Source organism: Trichosurus vulpecula, chromosome 6 (assembly GCF_011100635.1).
Source record: "Trichosurus vulpecula isolate mTriVul1 chromosome 6, mTriVul1.pri, whole genome shotgun sequence".
Taxonomy (NCBI): domain Eukaryota; kingdom Metazoa; phylum Chordata; class Mammalia; order Diprotodontia; family Phalangeridae; genus Trichosurus; species Trichosurus vulpecula.
This window is the reverse complement of record NC_050578.1, coordinates 98,552,249-98,573,551: the sequence shown is the minus strand read 5'-3', so window position 1 is coordinate 98,573,551 and position 21,303 is coordinate 98,552,249. Positions and strand designations below refer to the sequence as shown.

The 21,303-nt window shown below is 38.6% G+C and overlaps 1 protein-coding gene across 2 annotated transcripts; it reads right to left on the bottom strand.

Moving 5' to 3' along the window:
• Nucleotides 1-1,063: 1,063 nt before the first annotated feature.
• FGG (fibrinogen gamma chain) lies at nucleotides 1,064-13,396 on the bottom strand. 2 transcript variants are annotated; one of them, XM_036763933.1, is made up of 10 exons: nucleotides 13,243-13,395; nucleotides 13,070-13,114; nucleotides 12,685-12,865; nucleotides 12,485-12,578; nucleotides 10,316-10,446; nucleotides 9,106-9,239; nucleotides 7,789-7,973; nucleotides 6,184-6,461; nucleotides 2,480-2,646; nucleotides 1,064-1,884 (listed from the first exon to the last, which is right to left on the bottom strand). In XM_036763933.1, exons 1-10 carry the CDS (start codon nucleotides 13,318-13,320, stop codon nucleotides 1,870-1,872), a joined length of 1,308 nt encoding a protein of 435 aa, XP_036619828.1. In that variant the 5' UTR covers nucleotides 13,321-13,395; the 3' UTR covers nucleotides 1,064-1,869. The 2 variants fall into 2 exon arrangements, with proteins under 2 accessions (XP_036619828.1, XP_036619827.1); XM_036763932.1 differs by lacking the exon at nucleotides 1,064-1,884 and having other exon boundaries at nucleotides 2,438-2,646; nucleotides 13,243-13,396.
• Between the last annotated feature and the right edge of the window lie 7,907 nt (nucleotides 13,397-21,303).

Here is a 21,303-nt window from a genome sequence, read left to right as displayed (position 1 = left end):
GGGTGGAGGCCCCAGAATTCTTTGCATCTTTACAAAAGAGTGAAGGATTAAGCAGAGGATGGGAAAAACAAATTGATTCTTTAAAGCTGAAGCTAAATAGATTTTAGATTATCTACTACTTGAATCATTAGAATTACTACTCCCTTCCAATATTGTGGAAAACCAATGGTGGACTATACTTAAATTTGTGCTTTTGGTTGGTTGGAGCAAAACAATATTTTTCTCTGCCTAAAATAAACATGCATTAGCATATATTGATTAACATACTCAAGAAAAAAAAGGAATTTTGTAGTTAAGGACATGGACATGGCAATAAGATAATAGGATTTAGGGCTACAAACGACCTTGGGAATCATCTCTTCTAAGCCCCTCATTTTATAGATAGGAAGCAAAGGCTCAGATAGGTTGAGTGATTTGCCCAGGGTCACCCAGCAAGAAATGAAAGAATTCAAACCTAGATCCTTTGACTCTAAATTTATTGCTTTTGTTACTGAGCCACAGAATAACAGAAAATTAGCTAGCAGAGTTTTTTTCCCTAAACATTTACAATCTTGTTTCATGCCTAAATCTTTCTTTTTTCCTTTTTTTTAATGCTAGAAGTGATTGACAACTGATGTCATCAGTTGGAGGCAAGATGGTACAGAGAATAGAGCACTGGCTCTGGAGAAAGATAGACTATCACCTGAATGACCTTGGGTAAGTCACTTCCTACCCCTTGTGTGTTAATTTCCTCAGCAGTTAAATGATGGAGAACTGGAGTAGATAGTTTCTGAGATCCCTTTTGCTACATTCTCCTAGATTCTTCAAGGCAAGTAGATAAGGAGCTGGCTGCTCTCCCAAACCCTCTCCACTCTGTTATGGCATCCCAAAGAATTGTCAGCAGATGTACCATGTGCTAAGCAGAGAGAAGGTACCAAGGAGATTCCTCAAGCCTCTTCCCTTTGCACAACCTCTATGCAAGAGATCTACAACCATACAGCATTGCTATACAGAAAGGAGGGGTGCATAAACATATAAATGAGTCAGCCTGATGCCACAAAAAGGAAAATCCAGGTCAATTCCATTGAATTCAATGCCAGAAATATTTATTAAGCCCCATGCAAGACGACTGTGCTGGGGGAGAAATACATTTTAGGTATATAAAAAATAAAACCCACTTTCCCTGCTCTCATGGAGTTTACAATCTCATAGTCAACAGTAATAGAGGATGTAGAATGAAATACTGAAATTCAGGCATAACATGAATGTTCACAGGATTTTAAATATGAGGGTCCCAAAAGGCTTAGTGCATTTTAAACCATTAATAGCTTTAAAATGCACAGAGACTTTTGGAACACCATGCACTATGTTTCCTAGGCACTCAGTTCTTGGAATAAAAGTAGTTGCTTATGTTTAGCTTTCCAAGTCTTTGTGACTTGTGTTTGTGTCTAAATATTTCTTACATTTCTGTCACTTCTGATTACTGGTACTTAGTTTCATTGAATTTCTATCCCAGCTCATTGTCCATTCTTTTGATGCAGGAATGGGGTCTTCTCCTTTTCCTACAACTTCCCCTAATGTTTCGTGAAATGCCCATTCTACAGTATGAGTGCCATCTATATCCTTAAATGTGAGATACCTTTGGTTTTGATTATGGATCAAGTAATGGCATAGGGCACTTGGTCATAGACATTAAATTTTTTAATTGAAATGGCACAGAGATAAATTATCACATGTACAAAATAGTTTGTGACAGTTCCAATCCTGGAGATCAATACTGCGAAAATGAAGTTTGTATGGCATAACAAGTCCACTCTCCCATTGATAAAACAAGATCTCTCTGTTCAGATAAGAGTCCTTTAAAGCGTAGGCCATGTTTTTAACATCCTTTTAAACATCTCCAACCTATGGCAAAAATGAAAAAAAAAGAGCTATAATACTTTCCTTTGAATTTAGATATTAGATAACAAATATGAACAGGCTTAAAAATTTTCCAAACCACTACAATATATGGATGACAAATAATTTTCAAAATTTGCCTTAAGAACTGGTCACTTTTGAGCAATAGACTGAACTTCAGAGTATAGTCATAGCCTACATATATACATCAATATGTATGTATATGTATATATAGATACACACATACATATGTTCCTTATATACAATACATGCGTATATTTTATACATACATATGCATACATATATATACTATATATGTATGCTAGAAACCAACACTTTCTTTTTAAAATCAACAAGCATAAAGTATTCCATCATGAGGTTGCTTGTCTAACAAAGCCAAAGAATAGGTGGTGGATTTCATCCCAGGCTGAATACATGTAGGAGAATAGCGGTCAACAAGTATAGGAAGTGAAAGATGAAAAGAATATTGAAAAGGGAATTTGTGTCTCCTATGGAATGAGTACGACAATGTTTGGGAAAAAATGCATATAGTGCTCAATCATTTCTTAATAGTCTATTTTAACACATGATCTGAGCCCACCTGTTTGGATCCACCCAAGTGAAATTGCTGGCCATCTATAGAAAGTCTGTTGAATGGAATAATCTTCATGGTAGTTTTCTTCATAGAGTACCACCTTGACTTCCAGGTGGCCCAGATAATGCCGTTGTCATAGCCATTTGGAGTTGCTGATTTTGAGTAAGTGCCCCCTAGAACATAAATTATACAAATATATCTCATTAGTCTGAAATTCCTTCAAAAAGAAGTGTGGATATGCTATTTTCTACCATTTATAGATAATATATAATATTCTCCACTAAAGTCTTGCCTCATTGTGACTTGAAGGTGACCCTGGGTTTTAGAGGGACCCTAAGCGCTGGTGGATTTTTTCTGAGGCTTCCAGAATGGACCTTGGAATGGGTCATCTGTTACTTGGGGACAAGCTTAGCTAAGTACAGAGAGAGTCTTCATCAAAATGTTGGCCACGAGACAATGACACTTATGGCCACAGCAGTTCATGAAACCATTCACTAAGAGATTATACTTGGTACCGGTGTCACCATGATTTTGAAGTACTAAAGCAAATGCTTCTATACAACATGTAAGACATTTGAAAATCTTCTTAAAGCCCCTGTTTTTTTTTCACAAAGTTTTTAGATGGATGTCTTATTATGTTGCTAATATACAAATAGATGAAGAAATATGTGAAGTATCTGATTTCATCAGTGTGGAAGACTCCTAGTGTGGAAATTCCCATCCACTAATGCAGATCACATATAATCTTGGCCTTGGTAAGTCTTGGGGAGCTACCTGGGGCACACTGATGTTCTGTGATCGACAGGATCAGCCAAAGACTCAGGTAGGTTCAAGTCTTTTCAGTATTCTAGGAAGCTCCATTATCCTAAAAATTCTGGAACATTTGGTGATCTTGCCTGGATAAATGGAGTTCCCTACACCATTAAAATTATAGGGCCAAAACCTAATAATGATAGTTACAGTAATAATATTGAATCATATTTTAGTAATAATTTTGAAATGATATAAATAATTACAATGATAATAGCTAGTATTTATAAAGCTCTTTAAGGTTTTCAAATCACTTTAGAAATATTCTCTCTTATCATCCTCACAATATCCTGAGAGCTAGATATTATCATTATCCCCATTGTCTGAGGCAGACAGAAGTTATGTGACTTGCCCAAGGTCATACCGCTAGTATCTGCAGCCAGATTTTAATTCAGTTCTTCCTGACTCCAGGTTTAGCATTCTATCTACTGTGTCACCTAGTTTCCCTCATCATTGATAACAATAACACAAAATATAACATTATTATATATAATATAATATATATAACACCATATATATTATATTATACATAATTATATAATATATAACATAATAATATTAGATGGCTAGAAAGAGTTATAGATATAGTTTCTCCCACTGGTAATGGACCTACATCTGAATTCTGCCTTCACTATTTGCTACTTGTATGACTTTGAGGAAATCACTTCTTTTCTCTGGGCCTCAATTTCCCCATTGAGAAGTTGAACCAGTTAGGCTAGGTGATTTCTAAGGTTTCTATCAACTCTACTCCTTTGGTCCTATAATGCTTTACAGTTTACGGAGCACCCTACAAATAGAAGTTCCCCTACCTCAGACTACTGGCCCTGCTTTTCACCCAGCCCCTATAGCCATTATCCAGAGGAGCAACTCTTTAGTAGGCAAGGCTTGACAACTACCTCTCCAGAGGCTGTAACTCCTACCTCATTAGCACCCATTGCTACAGAAGACTCAGAAGAGAAAGTCTGCCGACCCCTAAAACCCTTGGCAACTGTCTAGTGGTTCAACATCAGCAACAGATACGGTCTTATCAATGGAAACGACACTAAAAGAATGCATTTCCATCTGTTTTGCCCATGTATCCTAAAGACTCCTGAGCTTCTCATCTGGCTTATAGCTGGAGCCTCCAACATGCATCAGAATGGGAGATCCTTGGTAGCAGAGGATCTTTTGCTTTTTAATTTGTATCCCTACTTAGCACAGGGGATCAAATTGATCTAGACTCATTTCAAGTTGGCAATCATTTATAAATCACCTACTATGTACATATAGCAAGCACCTAATAAATGGTTTTCATTCATTTTCATTCAGTCAGTCCCATATATATTATCCACCTGGAGTCTAGTGGCGTTCCAAATTACCCTTAACATATCTGAGTGGTCCTTCCTCATTGAACTTAGCAATTTTGAAATCAAAATGCTTGGATCATTTTTCTAAAGGCAAATCAGAAAAGCTCAAATCCTCCCTCCCTGTTTTTATTTAAATTGGATAATTTGCCTATCTCTAATGGGGGTACTTAACTGAGCCAGCAATATTGTACCCCAGGAAATGTCACTGGAGTGTCGCTAACAGCCTTCACTGTAAACTAAACAGGAAATCTCATGTGCTTTAAAAAATGGTTTTTTTTTTTAGTGCCTAGTACAATGATGAGTCAGAAGTCACCAGCATAGTACATGGGAAGGACCTTGGTCATGCAGCTTCCATGACAGAAGCAGAAGTCAATATCCAATGAAGCAAGGTCCCTGGTCTAATGGCTAACATGGCAGTGAGTTTTTCAAGAGAAAAGAGCCAAGGATATTAGGTTGCTCAAAAGCAACATGTGGTAGCATTCAGGAGCAAATTTCCCTCCCTTCCGATATGATGTCAGATGGACCATCAGTTAAAGTAATGCTCTGAAGGATTGAAGTCTATATTCTGATGGTTGAGAGGATGAATGGAACTGAAGGACCTTGAGGAAGGAGGCCTCAGGAGGCAGAAATACACCCAAAGTTAGCTGTCAATAGTCTTTTTACTCTCCCACCTCCTGACCTGGATACCCATTGCTCTCCCAACACCTCTTTATACACCAGGTCCTCTGCTCTGTTACTGACATTTCCACGCAGTACACTCTGTTGTAGGTCTTTTGTGACCCTCTTTCAACAAGAAAATGCACCCTTCAACCCATTTCCTCAATAATTTGTTAACTACCATGCAGGTGACAAGACTAATACATATCTCTCTATCTACACACATATACATATATATGCACACACACACACACACACACACATATATATATATATATATATATATATATATATATATATATATATATATATATACACCCATACATACATCTACATATATATGCTTGTGAGCACTCACAGATATACTACTCAAAGTGACATGTATATTTAATAAGGGAGGAGTTAACTCCTGGAAACAGCGCAGTAAGTACAAAGAGTAAGTTTGATGGTGAAAATTGAATAGCCCATGACAAATCCCTGGGATGATAGTTTGCTGCAGTTGGATACCCTGTGATAGAGGCAATCCTAAGTGTTAGCTGGGCCTTATCCAATGCTAATCTTGAAAAGAAAAGGAAATAAAATAGTAAAAGCACCCATCCATCTCTTAACTATTTTTCACTCTTTGCATAAATAGGATCACAGGGTCATAGGTTCAGAGTTGCAAAAGACTTAGAGATTTTTCCAGTCTACCACCCTTATTTTATGCATGAGGAATCTGAGATCAAAGATGTTAAGTGACTTGCTCGGTGTTTTTATAGCATCTTTCTAGGGTCATAGAGATAGAGGAAGAGGCAGATTTTAATCTAGGCCTTCTGACCCCAAATCCATGATAGCACACTGGTATTTATTGCCTTATGAAAACTGTACAATGAACCAGGAAGCAAGAGATGACAATACCTTGGTAGTAAACACCATTGAGGTGGCCTGCATGACATTTGTTCATCCACCAGCCAGAGCCATCCTGTTCAGCGCAGTTGCCCTCAAACTTATCGTTGTCATTGTCCCAGGTACTGAACTGCATGCCAAGGTGGGAGGTGAAATGCTTGTCACTGGCATCATCCCCAAAATCAAAGCCATCAAAGGCATCTCCTGCATCTCCTCCAATGAAGTAGCCGTAGGTCAGCCGGTACTTGTCGGCTTCAGGCCCCAACTTGAACATGGCGTAGTCAGCCGTGCTACGGAAAAGGGAATACACCCATCAGTAACCTCTGCCCCATAGCTTCTTCAAAAAGCTTCAATTGTACATAGTATCATTTTTTGGAAACAATCAGCATTATTCTTAGAGGTTGTCATGGTATTTATACATGAAGTACTCATTTATACTTCAGTTTCTGGCAACATAAAAATAGACATACTGGGCAGCTTCGGAGACACTCTTCCCCTCAAAAAAAATTACTCATCTAGCAATATGGTCTAGACTCACTTCAATTCAGCAATAATTTATTAAGCATATGTACCAGGCTGTGTGCTACACTGATGCCAGAAGTCCAGGTATTTTGAAGAGCTGAAAAATTGCCTGAATTTTTTACTGTTGTCTGTATGTTTGACATCATGTAGATAGAATCCTAGTGGCTATTTTCCAAATTTTACTTCTTGATTTTCAAGCTTAGAAAACTTGAGAGAATAATAAAGTTAACATTGTTAACCCTTGAAGAAGTTAAATTATTTTCCTAGAAATGTGAACTTTAGAAGTCAAAAAAGGTATTGTCTTTGCCCAGCATGAGTGTGGTGACGTTACTCTCAATTGGCACACTAGTCCTGCTGGGAGTTGAAGGCCAGGCACACTCTGGGGGCATAGGGAAAGGTACAGATAATCATGCCTGCAACAATGCAGGAAATTTCCAGGTTAGGGAAACGGATTGTCTTCCAGGAGGAAATGTAAAGGAAGGACAGAATTTGATAATGTAAAGGAAAATAAGTATTTCCCACTGAAGCTGTTCAAGTATTCAATATAAAATATTCACTTTCTTCATTGGTCTGCAATGTTTAAAGAATGGAAATTTGTGAGAGGAAAAGCTCTGCCATGGTAATATTTTTGCTAGTAGAAACTAACCAGTTTGACACGGAATTGATTTCTTCATTCTACAGATAAATTAATGTTGCTTCATTTAGAAATATTTTAAATGGTTTAAGTAGGGAATTCAGTGCAAAAGAATGTATGTTTCCATGACTTGAATTGATCAAAGCAATTACTGTTCCTTTATAGGAATTAGGAAAATACAAAGGTATGAGATGTCCCTCATCTTGCACCTCATTGGTATGATTTCCTGGAAACCAGGGTACTGAACTTTTAGGAAATTGAATTGGTTAAGAACTGGCTTAGATCCCTAAGCTCTTTAGCTCCATGAACCCAAGTTCTTTAGCCCAAGAACCAAATAAATTGCTATGAGGAGAGCTGAGTGCCACTTTCCATTTGCCTTGCTGGTTTGCTCTATGGCAAATAACTGACAAAGACCAATTCCAGGGAATGTTTTGTCTTCAGATGCCCCTCTTAAACTATACCTGGTTTTGCCACTCCAGTCTTCCAATTCTATTCTTAATGCATATGGAATTGTAGTCTGGGTGGTTAGAAGGTGAATCTTTTCATTGCCCAGCCAAAACTCTGTGTTGCCAATTGGAGACAAATGTCCAAATCCTTCCTTATACTGAACCCAGTTTTTCTTGAAGTCCAGGCTTCCATCCAATCTCTAATAGAATATTGACAAAGGCAAAAGCAGATGATTAGTAACCAACAAATTAATACTGTCACAGCTTTATCTTAAAATATTGGTAAATGAATAAATTATTTAGATGCTATGAGTAAAGACTCAGACTGTGAATTCTTGTTTTCTCAAAGGGGACCATTCTGTGCTTGGTCTGAAACATCTAACAACCAAAGGTTCCACCTCCCATTTCTGGGATAGAATAGCTGTAGCAGGAAGTACAATGTAGGATTTGTGGGTGGAAGGAACCTCAATGAATGTCTAGTCTATGGCTGTAACTATTCATGTCAGGGTCCAGGACAAGCATTATGGAATTCACCAAGGGCAAGTGGAATGAAAATTGGCCCTCAGATCAATTTCGTAATGCATATTGTGAAATAATATAATTAAGAAAAATTCAGTTGTGTGGAGGGCTAAATATCGACACGCATGATGGAATTCACCAAGGACGAGTACAATGAAAATTGGCCTTCAGATCAATTTGGTAATGCATATTGTGAAAATAATATAAGTAAGAAAAATTCAATTGTGGGGAGGGCTATTTACTGCAGAAGCTTCTATGCTACAGAATAACTGCATGTGGTAACTTTTTTGGTATCCTCTAAATTTTATTGCCCCAAGGCAAAGCCCCACTCATCCCACCTTAGTTCTAGCTCTGATCTTAATTTTGTAGCTTAGGAAACCAAGGCCAGAAAAGGTGAAGTGACTTGACCAAGGCCAGGAAGATAGTAAATAACAGACTTGGAATTTGAATACATGTCTAAATGTATTGGTAAAAGTAATTGATGGTATCATTACTGAACCATCTGGAAGACTTTCTAGTCCTGTGTTTTAAGATGGCATGATATTAAGAGGAATGTAGAGATTGAAGGTTAAAGTCTTCAAAGAAAATAAAAATAGTGATGATGATGAAGAAAAGGAGGAGGAGGAAGAAGAAGAAGAGGATGAAGAAGAGTAGGAGGAGGAGGAGAAGGAGAAGAGGAAGAAGAAGAAGAAGAGGAGGAGAAGGAGAAGAGGAAGAAGAAGAAGAGGAGGAGGAGGAGGAGAGAAGAAAGGATAAAGGCGAAGCATAAAGAACACCAGGAGGGTGAGCAAAAGGAGAAGAGCAATAACATACCTTCTGAAGTACAGTCCATCCATTGCCTGATGAATCTATTTCACAGTAGACTAAGAACTCCGTATTAGATTTTAATGGCTTGACAAAGTAAAGACCACTCACTGAGGCCCCCTTGTTTGCAATGTCTTGACAATCTGTTGGAAAATCAGATTGTGTCAGTCACTGCAGTTCCCTGTGTTTCATTCTGGGCCCATATTCTGAAAAGGACTTGGACAAGGTATAGCTCATTCAGGGGAGGACAGTCAGGATGAGAAGGGAGTTTGACATTAGGCTGTTTGAGGATTTGCTAAAAGACCTGGGAATGTTTAACAGGGAAAGGGTGGGGCTAGGGCAGTTTTTGTAGGGCTTTCATTTGGAAGGTAGATTAGACTTGTGCTGCTTCAACCCAAAGATCAGAACCCAGAACAACAGTGAAATTTGCAGAGAAGCAGATGTGAGGAAAAACCTCCTGATAATTAGGACTTTCCAAATACAAAACAGGCTTCCTCAAAATCTAGTTGGTCCTCTCTCATTGGAGGTTTGTAAGCAGAGGCTGAATGGCTGATTGTCCACATGGTTGTAGAGGAAATTCTCATCCCAATAGAGGTTAAACTAGATGGTCTTGAGATTCCTTTCAGTCTTATAATTCCACAACCATAGTTTAGAATGCCTTCAGCAAAAGGCCAGGCTCACTTTCCCCCCAAATTGCACAGTTTCCCTGAAGGAAGATGTATGCACCATAATTCCTTTTGAACCCTGAACCACCTAAACAGTAAATCAGTCAGTTGACTAGCACTTACTAAGCATCTACTTTGTGCTGAGCATTGGGAACACAAGGAAGGAGTTCACAGTCTAGAGGAGGAGAGGGCATGCAAATAACTATGTATGCACAAGATATATACAGGATAAACTGGAGTTAGTCTCGGGGGAAGGCACTAAGATTAAGGAGAACTAGGACAGGCTTCTTGCAGAAAGTGGGACTTAGTGACAACTTAAAGGAAGCCAGGGAAGCTAATAGACAGAGACCAGGAGGAACAGCATTCCAGGCAGGGGAGACAGCCAGTGACGACAGAGTGGGGAGATGGTGTGTCTTGTGTGAGGAACAGCAAGGAGGCCAATGTCACCAGATTGCCAAGCACCAGTTGGATAGCAGCAATTTACCTATAGTGATCTGTGATTGGCACTCTGCCTCCCCCTCCAGAAAGCTGATCCCAGAACTAATATCACTCACCCTTTCCAGTGGTTGGTTGTATTTGAACTGTGTCTTTGCAAGGCTCCTGACATTTGGCTTCAAGCTCAGCTGCCTTTTGTTTCAACTGAAGGATCTTTTGCTTGTTTGAAAGCAAGATTTCTTGCAAATACCTACAAGCAAAACCAAAACCAAAACAAAGCAAAACAAAACAACAAAAAATAAGATAATTCAGGTTTTGTTTGACTCTAATAATTGTCTCTTTCATAAATGTTGCCTTGTTTTCCCAAGAATTACCCAAGACAGAATTGTTTTTTTTTCTTCTGGTAAAAATTGTAAAATGACATAGTTGGGGCTGAGGGGAAGCACCCTAATCTACATGGGGAAAAATAAAGAAACAACAGATGCCATTAAGGCTGGAGTACACTTTCAATCTGACTGTCTACACCTAGATGGCAGGCATGTCATATGAAGGAAAGAACTCTCTCTGTTCTGGGAGCAAAGACCCTTGGGGCTCATTTCGATCTTATTCCTCATGAGCAGGAATGCAACATAAGGTGCAAGAGGTAGACATCAGCATAGGCAATAGATTAAGATACGGAATACTATAATAGAAAGGATGCTGGGTTTGGAGTCAGAGGGCTGTGTTCAAATCCTGACTCTTCCACTTAGTATCTGTGTGATCTTGGGCAAGTCACCCATGAAAACATTGGATTGGATAAGCACTAGGATCCCTGCCAGCACTAGATCTATGATGATCTTTTGGGCTTGAATAAAATAAGCACATGCCAAGTAATTTGATATTAGCTCACATTTCTACCACACTTTAAGGTTTATAAAACATTTTTCCACAATCACTATGTGGAAAAAGTAGCATGAATATTGTCTTCATTTTACAGAATAGAAAACTGTCTTAGAGAGGGAACTTGACACCTAACATCACACAACTCTGAAGTATGCCATCCAGAACTTAAACTCAAGTTTTCTGACTTCAATCCAGCATGCTTTCCATGGTGTTATGCCACCTCCCAAGAAAGTAGATCAGAAAATCAAGAACATTCATGTACCTACTAACTATTCCTATTCCTTTTCATGTCTGCTGGAGCCCAGCTTGAGGAGGTTCAGTTCTAATCTTATGGAGACCATACATATCTGGGACCTTATCCTCATGGGAGGATATGCTACTGACCCTTCTTGCAGAATGCGGCTGCAGATGCCCAACACTTTGCTTTGGGATGTCTTCCTGACATTCACTACTCTGTCACTAAAGACATATGAACCCTAAAGACTTCTGGGTTTTGTTATATTCCTTTGCCACTGCATCTTTAGGACCAATGGCGCTTTCCATCAAATCTACAGCTGAAGCTTCCTATATGTGTTGTACCTCCCATTAGAATATTAATTCATTAGCAACAGGGAATGAATTACTTTTCTCTTTATATTCCTTACACTTAGCGTAGTGCTTGACACATTAGTAAGCAATTAAGAAGTCCTTTTGTTCATTCTTTAATTCATGTACCATCTCTCCCAAAGTGCTAGGCTATTTTAAAAACAATATAGAAAAACAATCAAAGTAATTTCCTATGATCTAACATTCCCATGTTCTTGACCCTTTCAAGGGTTCAAAAAAAATTTTAAAAGGCTCTAGTGCCACATTAAAAAATCATTTCAATATTTCATTAACTTGAGCACAAGATGTGACACCAGAGGAGAAAATTACATTTGGACAGCGGCGATCAAAGGGAAGTGAAGACATCAAGGAGTCTTCTCCTTTATGGAGTATTAAAAGACCTTAAAACCTTAGAAACATTAAGTCTAGAGCTTGAAAGGATCTTAGAGGTAAGCTAGTTCAATGTCTTCCTTTTACAGCTGAGAAATTTGAGGGAAAGAGATGAAATAACTCATCTAACTCCACAAAATGAACAAAATCACAGAGTAAAGATTTGAATTTGGGTCTTACCGACTCCAAGTTCATTACTCTTTCCACTGCCCATAGACTAATATGAAAAAGGAAAAAAATAATGCAGAACAAATTTCTGTGGTCTTGAAATTTGCCCCATGGTATATTTGAAACAGTAAGGCATATTACCAGTTTTAGCTTTTGAAGACAGAAAAAAAAAGACAAAGAAAATATCCCTCCCAGAAGTAAGTAACATTGAATTTGGAATAGAGTAACCTTTAGAAAACAACCCTCTCAGCCAAAGTCCTTACTTAATACTGTTTTCGTGTGTGAGAACCAACGCTTCATATTTCATAATCTCATCAATCATCTTCCTTGACTTCTGCGTCACATCACTGATCACATCTGCAGAAAAGGATCACACCAAGAAAACATTAATAAGCAAAGGCAAAGGAGGTGGGGAGAATGGCTACTTTCTCTTCTAGTTTTCCCATTTTGTACTTGTTCTTACTTTGAGGTCTTGCATTAGGACTCGGGCCCACTTGGATTTTCTGGATCAGCAGTTTGGATTCTGATGTCTTATTATCAATATCCCTTAAGGTATCTTCCATATGCCGTAGGTCCTGGTCTACAGTGGTTTGGTATTTGTTAAAGAAATCTGCAATCCCGCAAGTAGTTGGGCAATAGCTACCCTGAAAGATAACCACAAAAGAGCATGTTTCCAAATACCTCACTAGCTAAGAGCTCTGACTGAAATCCCCCAGGATTCGAATGACAATGACAAACAAACCCCAGTCGACCCAAACCGGTAATTTTCTATGCCATATATCCTGGGTTTCTTACTATCTAGGCCCCCTCCCTGTCAAACACAAAGCAAGAGACACATAACTACTTACAAATCGCTCGTCTAAAATGCAACAGTTGTCTCTGGTGGCGACATACTGTGAAAAGGAAACAACAGGAGTTTCACTAGCTGGTCACCACATTTTTTTTCCTGTGATTCAATTCCAAAAGTTGTATTTAAAAAAATATATATATATCATAATAGTAATGGTATAGTCACACTTACTGCTTGGCATGTTGAAAAAATTAAGAGTAACGTGGAACAATACAGAGCTAACCTCCGGGGATGCCAGGACAACTGCATAGTGTCTGGAATGCTCTGTCCTTCTGTCCCCTGTCTGCAGAGCAAGCAACTGCTAAAACACCTCACTCTCTCCCCACCCTTTTATATGAACTCCAAGGATGATGCTGACCACAGTCTGCCAAGGCAGCCACCAAGAGGGCCAATGGCCAATCAAGGGGCTGATTTACCAGAAGGGTGGGGAAATCTCTCTCTCTCTCTCTCTCTCTCTCTCTCTCTCTCTCTCTCTCTCTCTCTCTCTCTGTGTGTGTGTGTGTGTGTGTGTGTCCCTTTCCTGGGTCCCAGCCTACCCTCCTACGAATTCCCAAATTTTGCATGCAAGTTTCTGCTCCTCCCCGCCTCATCCCCACACCCCTTTTGATCAAAGCCAACCTTTTCTCTCTGAAGCAACAGTATCTTAAAATCCTGGTCAAGCGTTAGCTGTTGTCCCATAGAGAAAACAAGAGACCAGGAAGCTGCATGAAGCAACCACTTCCCAGACACGACCGAGACAACAAACAGTGTGGTGTAACCTAGAATGGAACGGACCCAGGCTGAATTTAGGAAGGTGTCCAGGGTCATTGCATTCTTACCTACTTTTTAAACATCCCCTTCTAAGCCATTAGGCTGGGATCAATAGACATTTGTGCCAGAGTGGGGGTTATAGGATAGGGATAAGGTATGAAGAGGACACTTGCTGTCCCTCGCCCCCACACTCTGCCACACACACACACTTTATATGCCAAGTTCTCAGTACTGCCAGAAGCTGATGATCTTCAAGGCATCTTCTGGTCTTTCCAAGCTCTCCATTTTCTCAGCAGCAGAAGAAGTGACAGATCATCTTAGAGTGTGACCCTATCCTTTTCTACCAAGCTGTATATAGTCATATGTGTTATAAGATCCCAATGCCATTGGGATTAATTCTCTTTGGATTGAATCAATCAATTAACAAACATTTATTAAGTGTCTACTGTGTACCAGGTATTGTGCTTTGTGCAACAATCTCTACTTTCATTGAGCTTCCAGAGAGAGTATGAGGAGGGGAGATGAAGGTACCAAGCACAGATGAGAGTATGGTTTTAAAGTCCAGAAAGTTAGGAGTAGATCCTGGGGGGAATAAAAGCTGGGCAACCTGAACCCCTTCACAAAATAGAGGTCCCAGGAGGAGCTCACCAATCAGGGAAGGAAGCAGGTCTGGTAGAGGGTTATTCCAGGGTGAGAAGACTGCATGGATAGTTAGATGTTCCAGAGTGAGGAGGTCTCAGGTGCTTCTTGGATTCTAGAGCAACTGAGGCATGGATTTGAAGTCCTGAAAGTCAGCAGCAGAGCAGGAAGACAAATTAGGAGGCACTTGCAGTACTCTAGGTGGCAGGTGATTGGAGTGTGAAGTGTTAGCTTTAAGTTCAGTTAAAAAAAGGGATCTCTCACTCTTGGCTGGTTTCTCCAGGACACCAAGCCTCAGTAACAGAGTATCCGTGCTCTTGTCTAAGCCATGGCTGGGAAAACCCAGTCACCAAAACTCTGAACAAAAACATGGATCTGAAGAAGAAGTAAATAGAACCCTAAGGATATAGACAAAGCAATATTTTACCTTCATAAGGGGAAAGCAGGTTCACCATCACCTGTTAGAATGATGGGGATCGATGTTATCGTAGTGTGATGCGGTGGGTAAGAATCAACTTCAGAATCAGGAAGATGTGAATTCAAGTTTTGCTCTTGATATATGTTAGCTATATGTCCAATTAGTCAATTTTACAGATGAGGAAATGAGGAAAACGAGGCTTAAATGACTTATCCAAGATCACTACACCTTTACAATCGATCCTGTATATATCCTGTACGTACGTAATTGTTTGTATGCTTGTTGCCCCCACCTTAGAAGTAGTCCTAGAGATCGGGGATCCTATTTTTGTTTTCCTTTGCCTTCCTTTTTCCTTTGTTAACACAGTGCCTGATGATAGTGGGCACTTAATAGCTGCGTGTTGACTGACCAACAGAAGGCGAAGCTACCCGGCTGTAGACTAGACCTATTTTGCCAGAATGGTTTCTGATTTAGACTAAGGGAGGGTCTGCATATCTTTCTGGGCACTAGTCTAGTGATGCTGAGGGAAGCTTATCATGAGAAATTTGACCATGAATTTTGGGAGCTATGGCAACTCACACCCATTGTTAAGGCGTATGTGGGTGCAGTGTCTATTAATGGAATATGTGCACACCAATGGAATCACAGATCTTTGTGCTATTTTTAGGGCAAAATTATTATAATTATAATCACAAACTTATAATAGTATAATATTGAAGTGTATTATAACTACATAATTGTATACTATATAACTATACTATATATACAGTATATATTCTATATAACTATAACTATGCAATTATAAATATTCTTAGTTCTCTTGTTCTATATTTCATTTTTGTGTAACTAGGAATTTCACAAATGTTGACAAATGTATTAAAAGGACAAATGCAATAGGAGAGGCATTGAATCCATAACTTGTGTTGCTATAAATTCACCTGGATGTTTATCGAATACTTCTTCATAAATCACCCCAAAAGAATGTTGCAGTGGGAGTTGGGAGTCAGAGGACCTGGGGCTCTAACCCTGCCCTAACTTTTCCTACCTGCTTTGGGGTTTGGGCAATTCATTTCATGACTTGAACCTTAATTTCTTCCTCTGCAAAAAGATGAAATTGGATTAAATGAGCATTAAGGTTTATGTAAGTTTTCTGATTCCAAACAGGGCATATCATGGGCAGTCTACTAGACTAGAAGATCCTTGAGGGCCGGGTATGTCTTATTTATCTTTGTATTTCCTACAAGACCAACTTCAGTGTACATAAGCATATAGTAGGTGCTTAAGAAATGGTCATTGAATGAATTAAATTTCCCTTAAATTTCAGACTATTTCTTTTAGAGTAGTCCAAATGCAAAATGAGTGACATGAGGCAGCTAGGTAGAACTGTTGATAAAATATGTGATTTGGAGTCAGAAGGACCTGAGTTCAAATCTCACCTCAGGTGCTTACCAGCTGTGTTACCCCAACCAAGTCACTTAATCTCTGGTTTTCTCATCTATAAAGTTTTCTCATCTGTAAGTAGCATCTACCTCACAGGGTGGTTGGAATGCACAAATGATGTGCTACTTAATTTTTATTTTGTTTATATTTAGTTACATTTTAAATGTAGTATTTAATTAAAGTAATCTTCGTAAAGCACAGATCCTATAGGATCTAAAGCTGGAAGGGAAATTGGAGATCATCTGGTCCAACTCCTTCATTCTTCCATTAATTTACCCTGTGGCAATTGCTTTTTACAGGAGAAAAGATGAAAGCAATTAATGCAGGTAAAATGATTTGCTCAGTCATAAATCAAGTCCAAGTCCATGGCAGAGATTTATCAGAATTTAGGGTCTCCCTTCAGTCTTTTCTGCATCCCAGCAAGTTATTTTGTGACTTCCCTTGAATGCGTGCAATTCCAGGAAAAGCAAACAAAACAAAGCGTGACTTTAGTTCTATCCTAGTTACGTTGGGAAGTATAGTGACCTATCCTTGAAGGACCTATTCCCTGAAGGATGGCTAGCCTATGGTTTACTGGCAATTGTGTGGCATAATTTCAGTCTAGTAACACTTAGATTAATTAATGTTTAACAAGCTGTGCTCTTTCAGGCTTTGATTGACAATCCTGATGAGAAATTACAAATGATTAATGAAATTCTGGAAGCAAGATGATTTCTTAAATTGGGGTTACTCTACATACAAGGTTATTCTTGAGAAAATAGAATAGATCGATATTGATTTAATACAAAGAAGATGAATTTAGGCCAAAAGGCTAGTCACCCGACATCTTTATTATTCATGTTTTGGCTTGAAAACAACACAATTTCCACTGTCAAACTATATTGTAATTGCTGAGTGTGATCATTTGCTGCCACCCCACTCATACTAAACCAACCATCAATATTGTCTGGCTGAATGGGAAGACTAGAGGAAGATCAGGGCAGTCTTATCTCCCCTCTTAGCCAAGAGAGCAGGGTGTATCACTGTCATCCTTCTGGGCTGGAAAGGGAAAATTGAGTCTTTTAACTGAATCCCTATAGGGGAGGGGTTAGTTAATATATTAAAAAATAGAATCTATGTTGGTGAAAGGAGAAAATAGGTTGAAATTGTTGCCCAATTCCAAAGTGAGAATTCTTAAATTCTAGTCTAGATTCCTAAGGCAGGTGATGAATCCTTAAAAGTAAAAAGCTGTATCTATAGGATAGTAGAATCATATTTTTGCGTACAATACTCTCTTGAGACCTCTTCTAGGCTTGCGTTTCAATGACTTTAAAATAAACATACCTTCTTTATCCAGTTTCTAGATGGAAGGTATCTATATGATAAAATCTTATCAACAACTACCATGCTTATAGGGCTGAGTACGTAGGTGGTGATCACCAAATACTGAATTGGACTGGACTGGAATTCAATGAATTATCTCACCAGTTTTAAGTGAGGCACATTGACGAGGTAGTCCAAGGAACATGCTCTGTTGGTAGATCTAGTTCAACAAGAGATGAAAAGGGCAAAAGTTCTTCCAGGCCAAGTGCATATTACTCTCCAAGACTAGATTTTTCTAAAAGAAGAAAAACATGATGCACTAGTACCATCTTAATTGTAGCATGGGCAGGTAGGCAGGTTCTAAGCCATTAGCTTGAATGGTCTATAAATAATAACTAAAGGAAAGTGGAAATGAAAATGTTTGGTGCAACATTTACTTTCTGTTTCATTATGTTAATCAAGGAAGAAGGACCTAAAAAGAAAACAATAACAACAAATGAAAATAAAAACATGGAAGCCAGTGTGCCAACCTCCCTGGAGCTGGCCAGTCAAAATATTAGAAAATTGAAGCAGGGAGGAGAGATGAAGTTGCTGGCCCCCAGTCAACCAGGTTAGACTTCATGATCTCCCAGGTGATCTGGCCTCTACCCTGGCCAGGAGATCATAGAAATGAGACCCAGAGAAACAAGCACTAGGAATATTGTCTAGTGGTTGGAGAAAGAATTACAACATGAATCTGCAGGTCACACAGATTCAGAAGCTAGGAGTAAATAGCCTAGTTGGCCTAGGGTAAAACAGTTTGGAACTGAAAATCCAGACATATGATAAGCTAAGCCAAGCTGGATTCTGTGTCTAAACTGAACACATACAACTTGCATATGGCTACATAGACTATGAACTCAACACAGCTTGCCTGAGTGTGTTACACTATGAAAAATAGGTATTGAAAAGAACCAAGGGACCAGGCCAGTCTTAAAAAGATAATCTAAAAAAGAGGACCCCCTTGCGAGTTCATGGCAAAATTTAACAGTGAGAATGAGACCCTGGGGACGTTTCTGATTGGAATCACCCTTAATAGTCGGACCACAACAGCATTTGCCTTCCCTAGTGGAAAGTGATATTAAGGAGAGCATAAAAAGATGAAAGATCAACCAAATAACACATTTTATCTAGCTTTATGGATGCTCTTGCTTTACCTCGGCTCATTCTATAATCTGGCATATGCTACAGTTTTTAATAAAAGGAGTAAGAATTTGGTTTCCATTTTGAATTTGGGGCTACTTCACTTAGCTTGAGTTATAACTTGCATGGAAGTTAGAATTCCTCCATTCAACATTAAATGAACAAAAGAATATCTAAATTTTTACTGTCAACATTTTAGAAAACCTTAGTTTATTGAAGGTTTTATTTTTCACCCTGCTTTCCAAATACTGATTGCAATGTATGCTTTACCTTGAGTGCCAGAACAGTGAACTCTATTGGATAAACAAAGATGGGATTTGCAGAAGTAGATAAGTAATGAGCTCAAATATTTATTGAATGTTTCGCAAGTGAGCAAGATCAGAGTCTAAACTAAACATTTGGTTAATACTAGTGTTGTTCTGAGTCACTGAGGACTAGGCTGTCAGCAGTATCAATAAGAACAAACATTTTGGGGGAAGATGAAGGAGGCTTACAATGTTGAATAATGCATCATACCTTCTAAAACAGGGGAGGGGGTAATCAGTTTAACCAAATTCTTCCATTCTCAGAAACATGCAGTTTTTTTACCCATTTTATTTTTGCAGTGTGGATGGTTAAACCAATCTATTTTACATCACTGTGGATTTTGCTGAGGAGGCTTTGCATTGTTCCAGGGATCAATATGATGACTGCAAGGTCATCTACTAATAAAAGGATTTAAAGCACCTTACCATGAATAATATGTTGAAATTTATATAGCATTTTGTAAGCTCCTTAAAGACCTTACTTCATTTGTTCCTTACAACAGTCTTTCAAGGTAGATGGTACAGACATTATCATTCCCATTTTACACATGAGGAAAACTCTGAGTCATGGAAAGAGTTAAGTAATTTGTCAAGATAGCCTAGGGCAAGACTGGCATAATACAAGTTTATTTACAAAACACTTTGCAGGGTAATGAGGGAAGCATTAATAATAAAAGATTTTAGTGGGTACTTTGTGCAAGATGCATAGATTATGAATAGTATTACCTCATGATAGCTTCCCACAACATGGTCAAAAAATTAGTTGAGGAGAAAAATACCTGCAGAGATCAGGCTAAACCAAAATTACCCTGAGAATAATTATAGATGAAGCCAGAAAAACAAACAGATGTGAAATGGAAGAAATCTGCTGGTATTTCTAGGTGATCTGTTCTCACCAGCAATAGTGGTGGAGCCATCACAGGCAGACTTTACATTCCTTCTGTTATTTGAAGAAGGAATAATGTCGTCAAAGAAAATAGAAACAGGAAAATCATCTTGACCCAAGTCTAATCAGAAGAAATCTATGCTGGAGGAGGCACAAATTTTAAAGCACTCAGGAACTGATTGCCAAGAGAACTCAGAGAGGGAAGGATGCCAAAAGAACTTGAAAGATCACCAACATTGCATCTACCCAAAAAAAAAATGATGTTCACAAGAAGTTATCAAAAACTCCGTCTCTATTTGCAATTACTTTCTTGTCTCTACTGATCCTTTATAAGAATAGTCCTTTCATCTATTGATAATATCATAGGATTGTACAAAGAGCTCTAACTTAGAGTTAGAAAACCTAGATTCAAGTCCCAACTCTCTCATTTATTAAACATATGGCATTGAATAGGTCCTATAACCCCTAAATCCAAGTTTTTTTACCCAGATTGAGAATAAATTATGAGAATAAAATTACTTATGCTACTACTTCACAGGTTTGTTGGGAACAAAGCATTTTGTAAGACTCTGGAAGAATATGGAAGGAAAGATTGGCAGGGGGGAGGGGATGATAGCAGAAGTCAAGTATTTGAAAGCCTAACATATATAGACTAAGTATTAGAATCATCTTTCTAACTGTAAAGAGCAAAACTAAAAATGATATGTGGAAGTTTCAGAGAGTCAAATGTAGGGCTTGACTGAAGAAGTCACTTTTTAACAAGTAGGGTTTTCCCAGAATAGAATACACTGCCTTACTATCAGTGAATGTCTGCCCCAGAGGAGGTCATTTATTTTTTTTTTTACTGTAGTCTTCCAACTCTTAGATTCTTCAATTATTTAAAGTGTAAAACACTAAACAGATGTGAGAGAAGGAAGAAGAGAAGAAAAGAGAAAGGAGAAGGAAGAGAAGGAGAAGGAGGAAGGGGAAGAGGAGGAAGAGGGAGAAAGAGGAAGAGGAAGAGAAAGAAGAGAAGGAGGAAGAGAAAGAAGATAGACTTTTCCCAGGTGATTTTTCCATAGTACAACACAACTTCTTGACCATCCAATTGAAAATTGCTACTGTAGATGCTGCTATCGATTAAAAGACAGTGTCTACCTTTTTTAGTCGGAATGGAATTCAACTTTAAAGACTCTCTTCTGGCAAGGTACATTGGTGGGAAGAGGAGGATCAAAGAAGGAATGGGATCCCTATAAATGACTACTTAGAGAGGGCAGAGCTGTTCATTGTTAATCTTGCTTCTTGCTTTTCTGCCACAGAAAATGATATTT

Bases quoted from the DNA above. Each gene is read 5' to 3' on its own strand.
- FGG (XM_036763932.1), bottom strand. From the start codon at position 13,320: ATGCAGTTGTCCTGGCATCCCCGGAGGTTAGCTCTGTATTGTTCCACG. The intron at 12,866-13,069 runs GTAAGTAGTTAT...GTTATCTTTCAG, and splicing joins GCATTTTAGACGAGCGATTT to GGTAGCTATTGCCCAACTAC. The intron at 6,462-7,788 runs GTATAGTTTAAG...CCTTTTCCGTAG, and splicing joins GACTGGAGTGGCAAAACCAG to CACGGCTGACTACGCCATGT.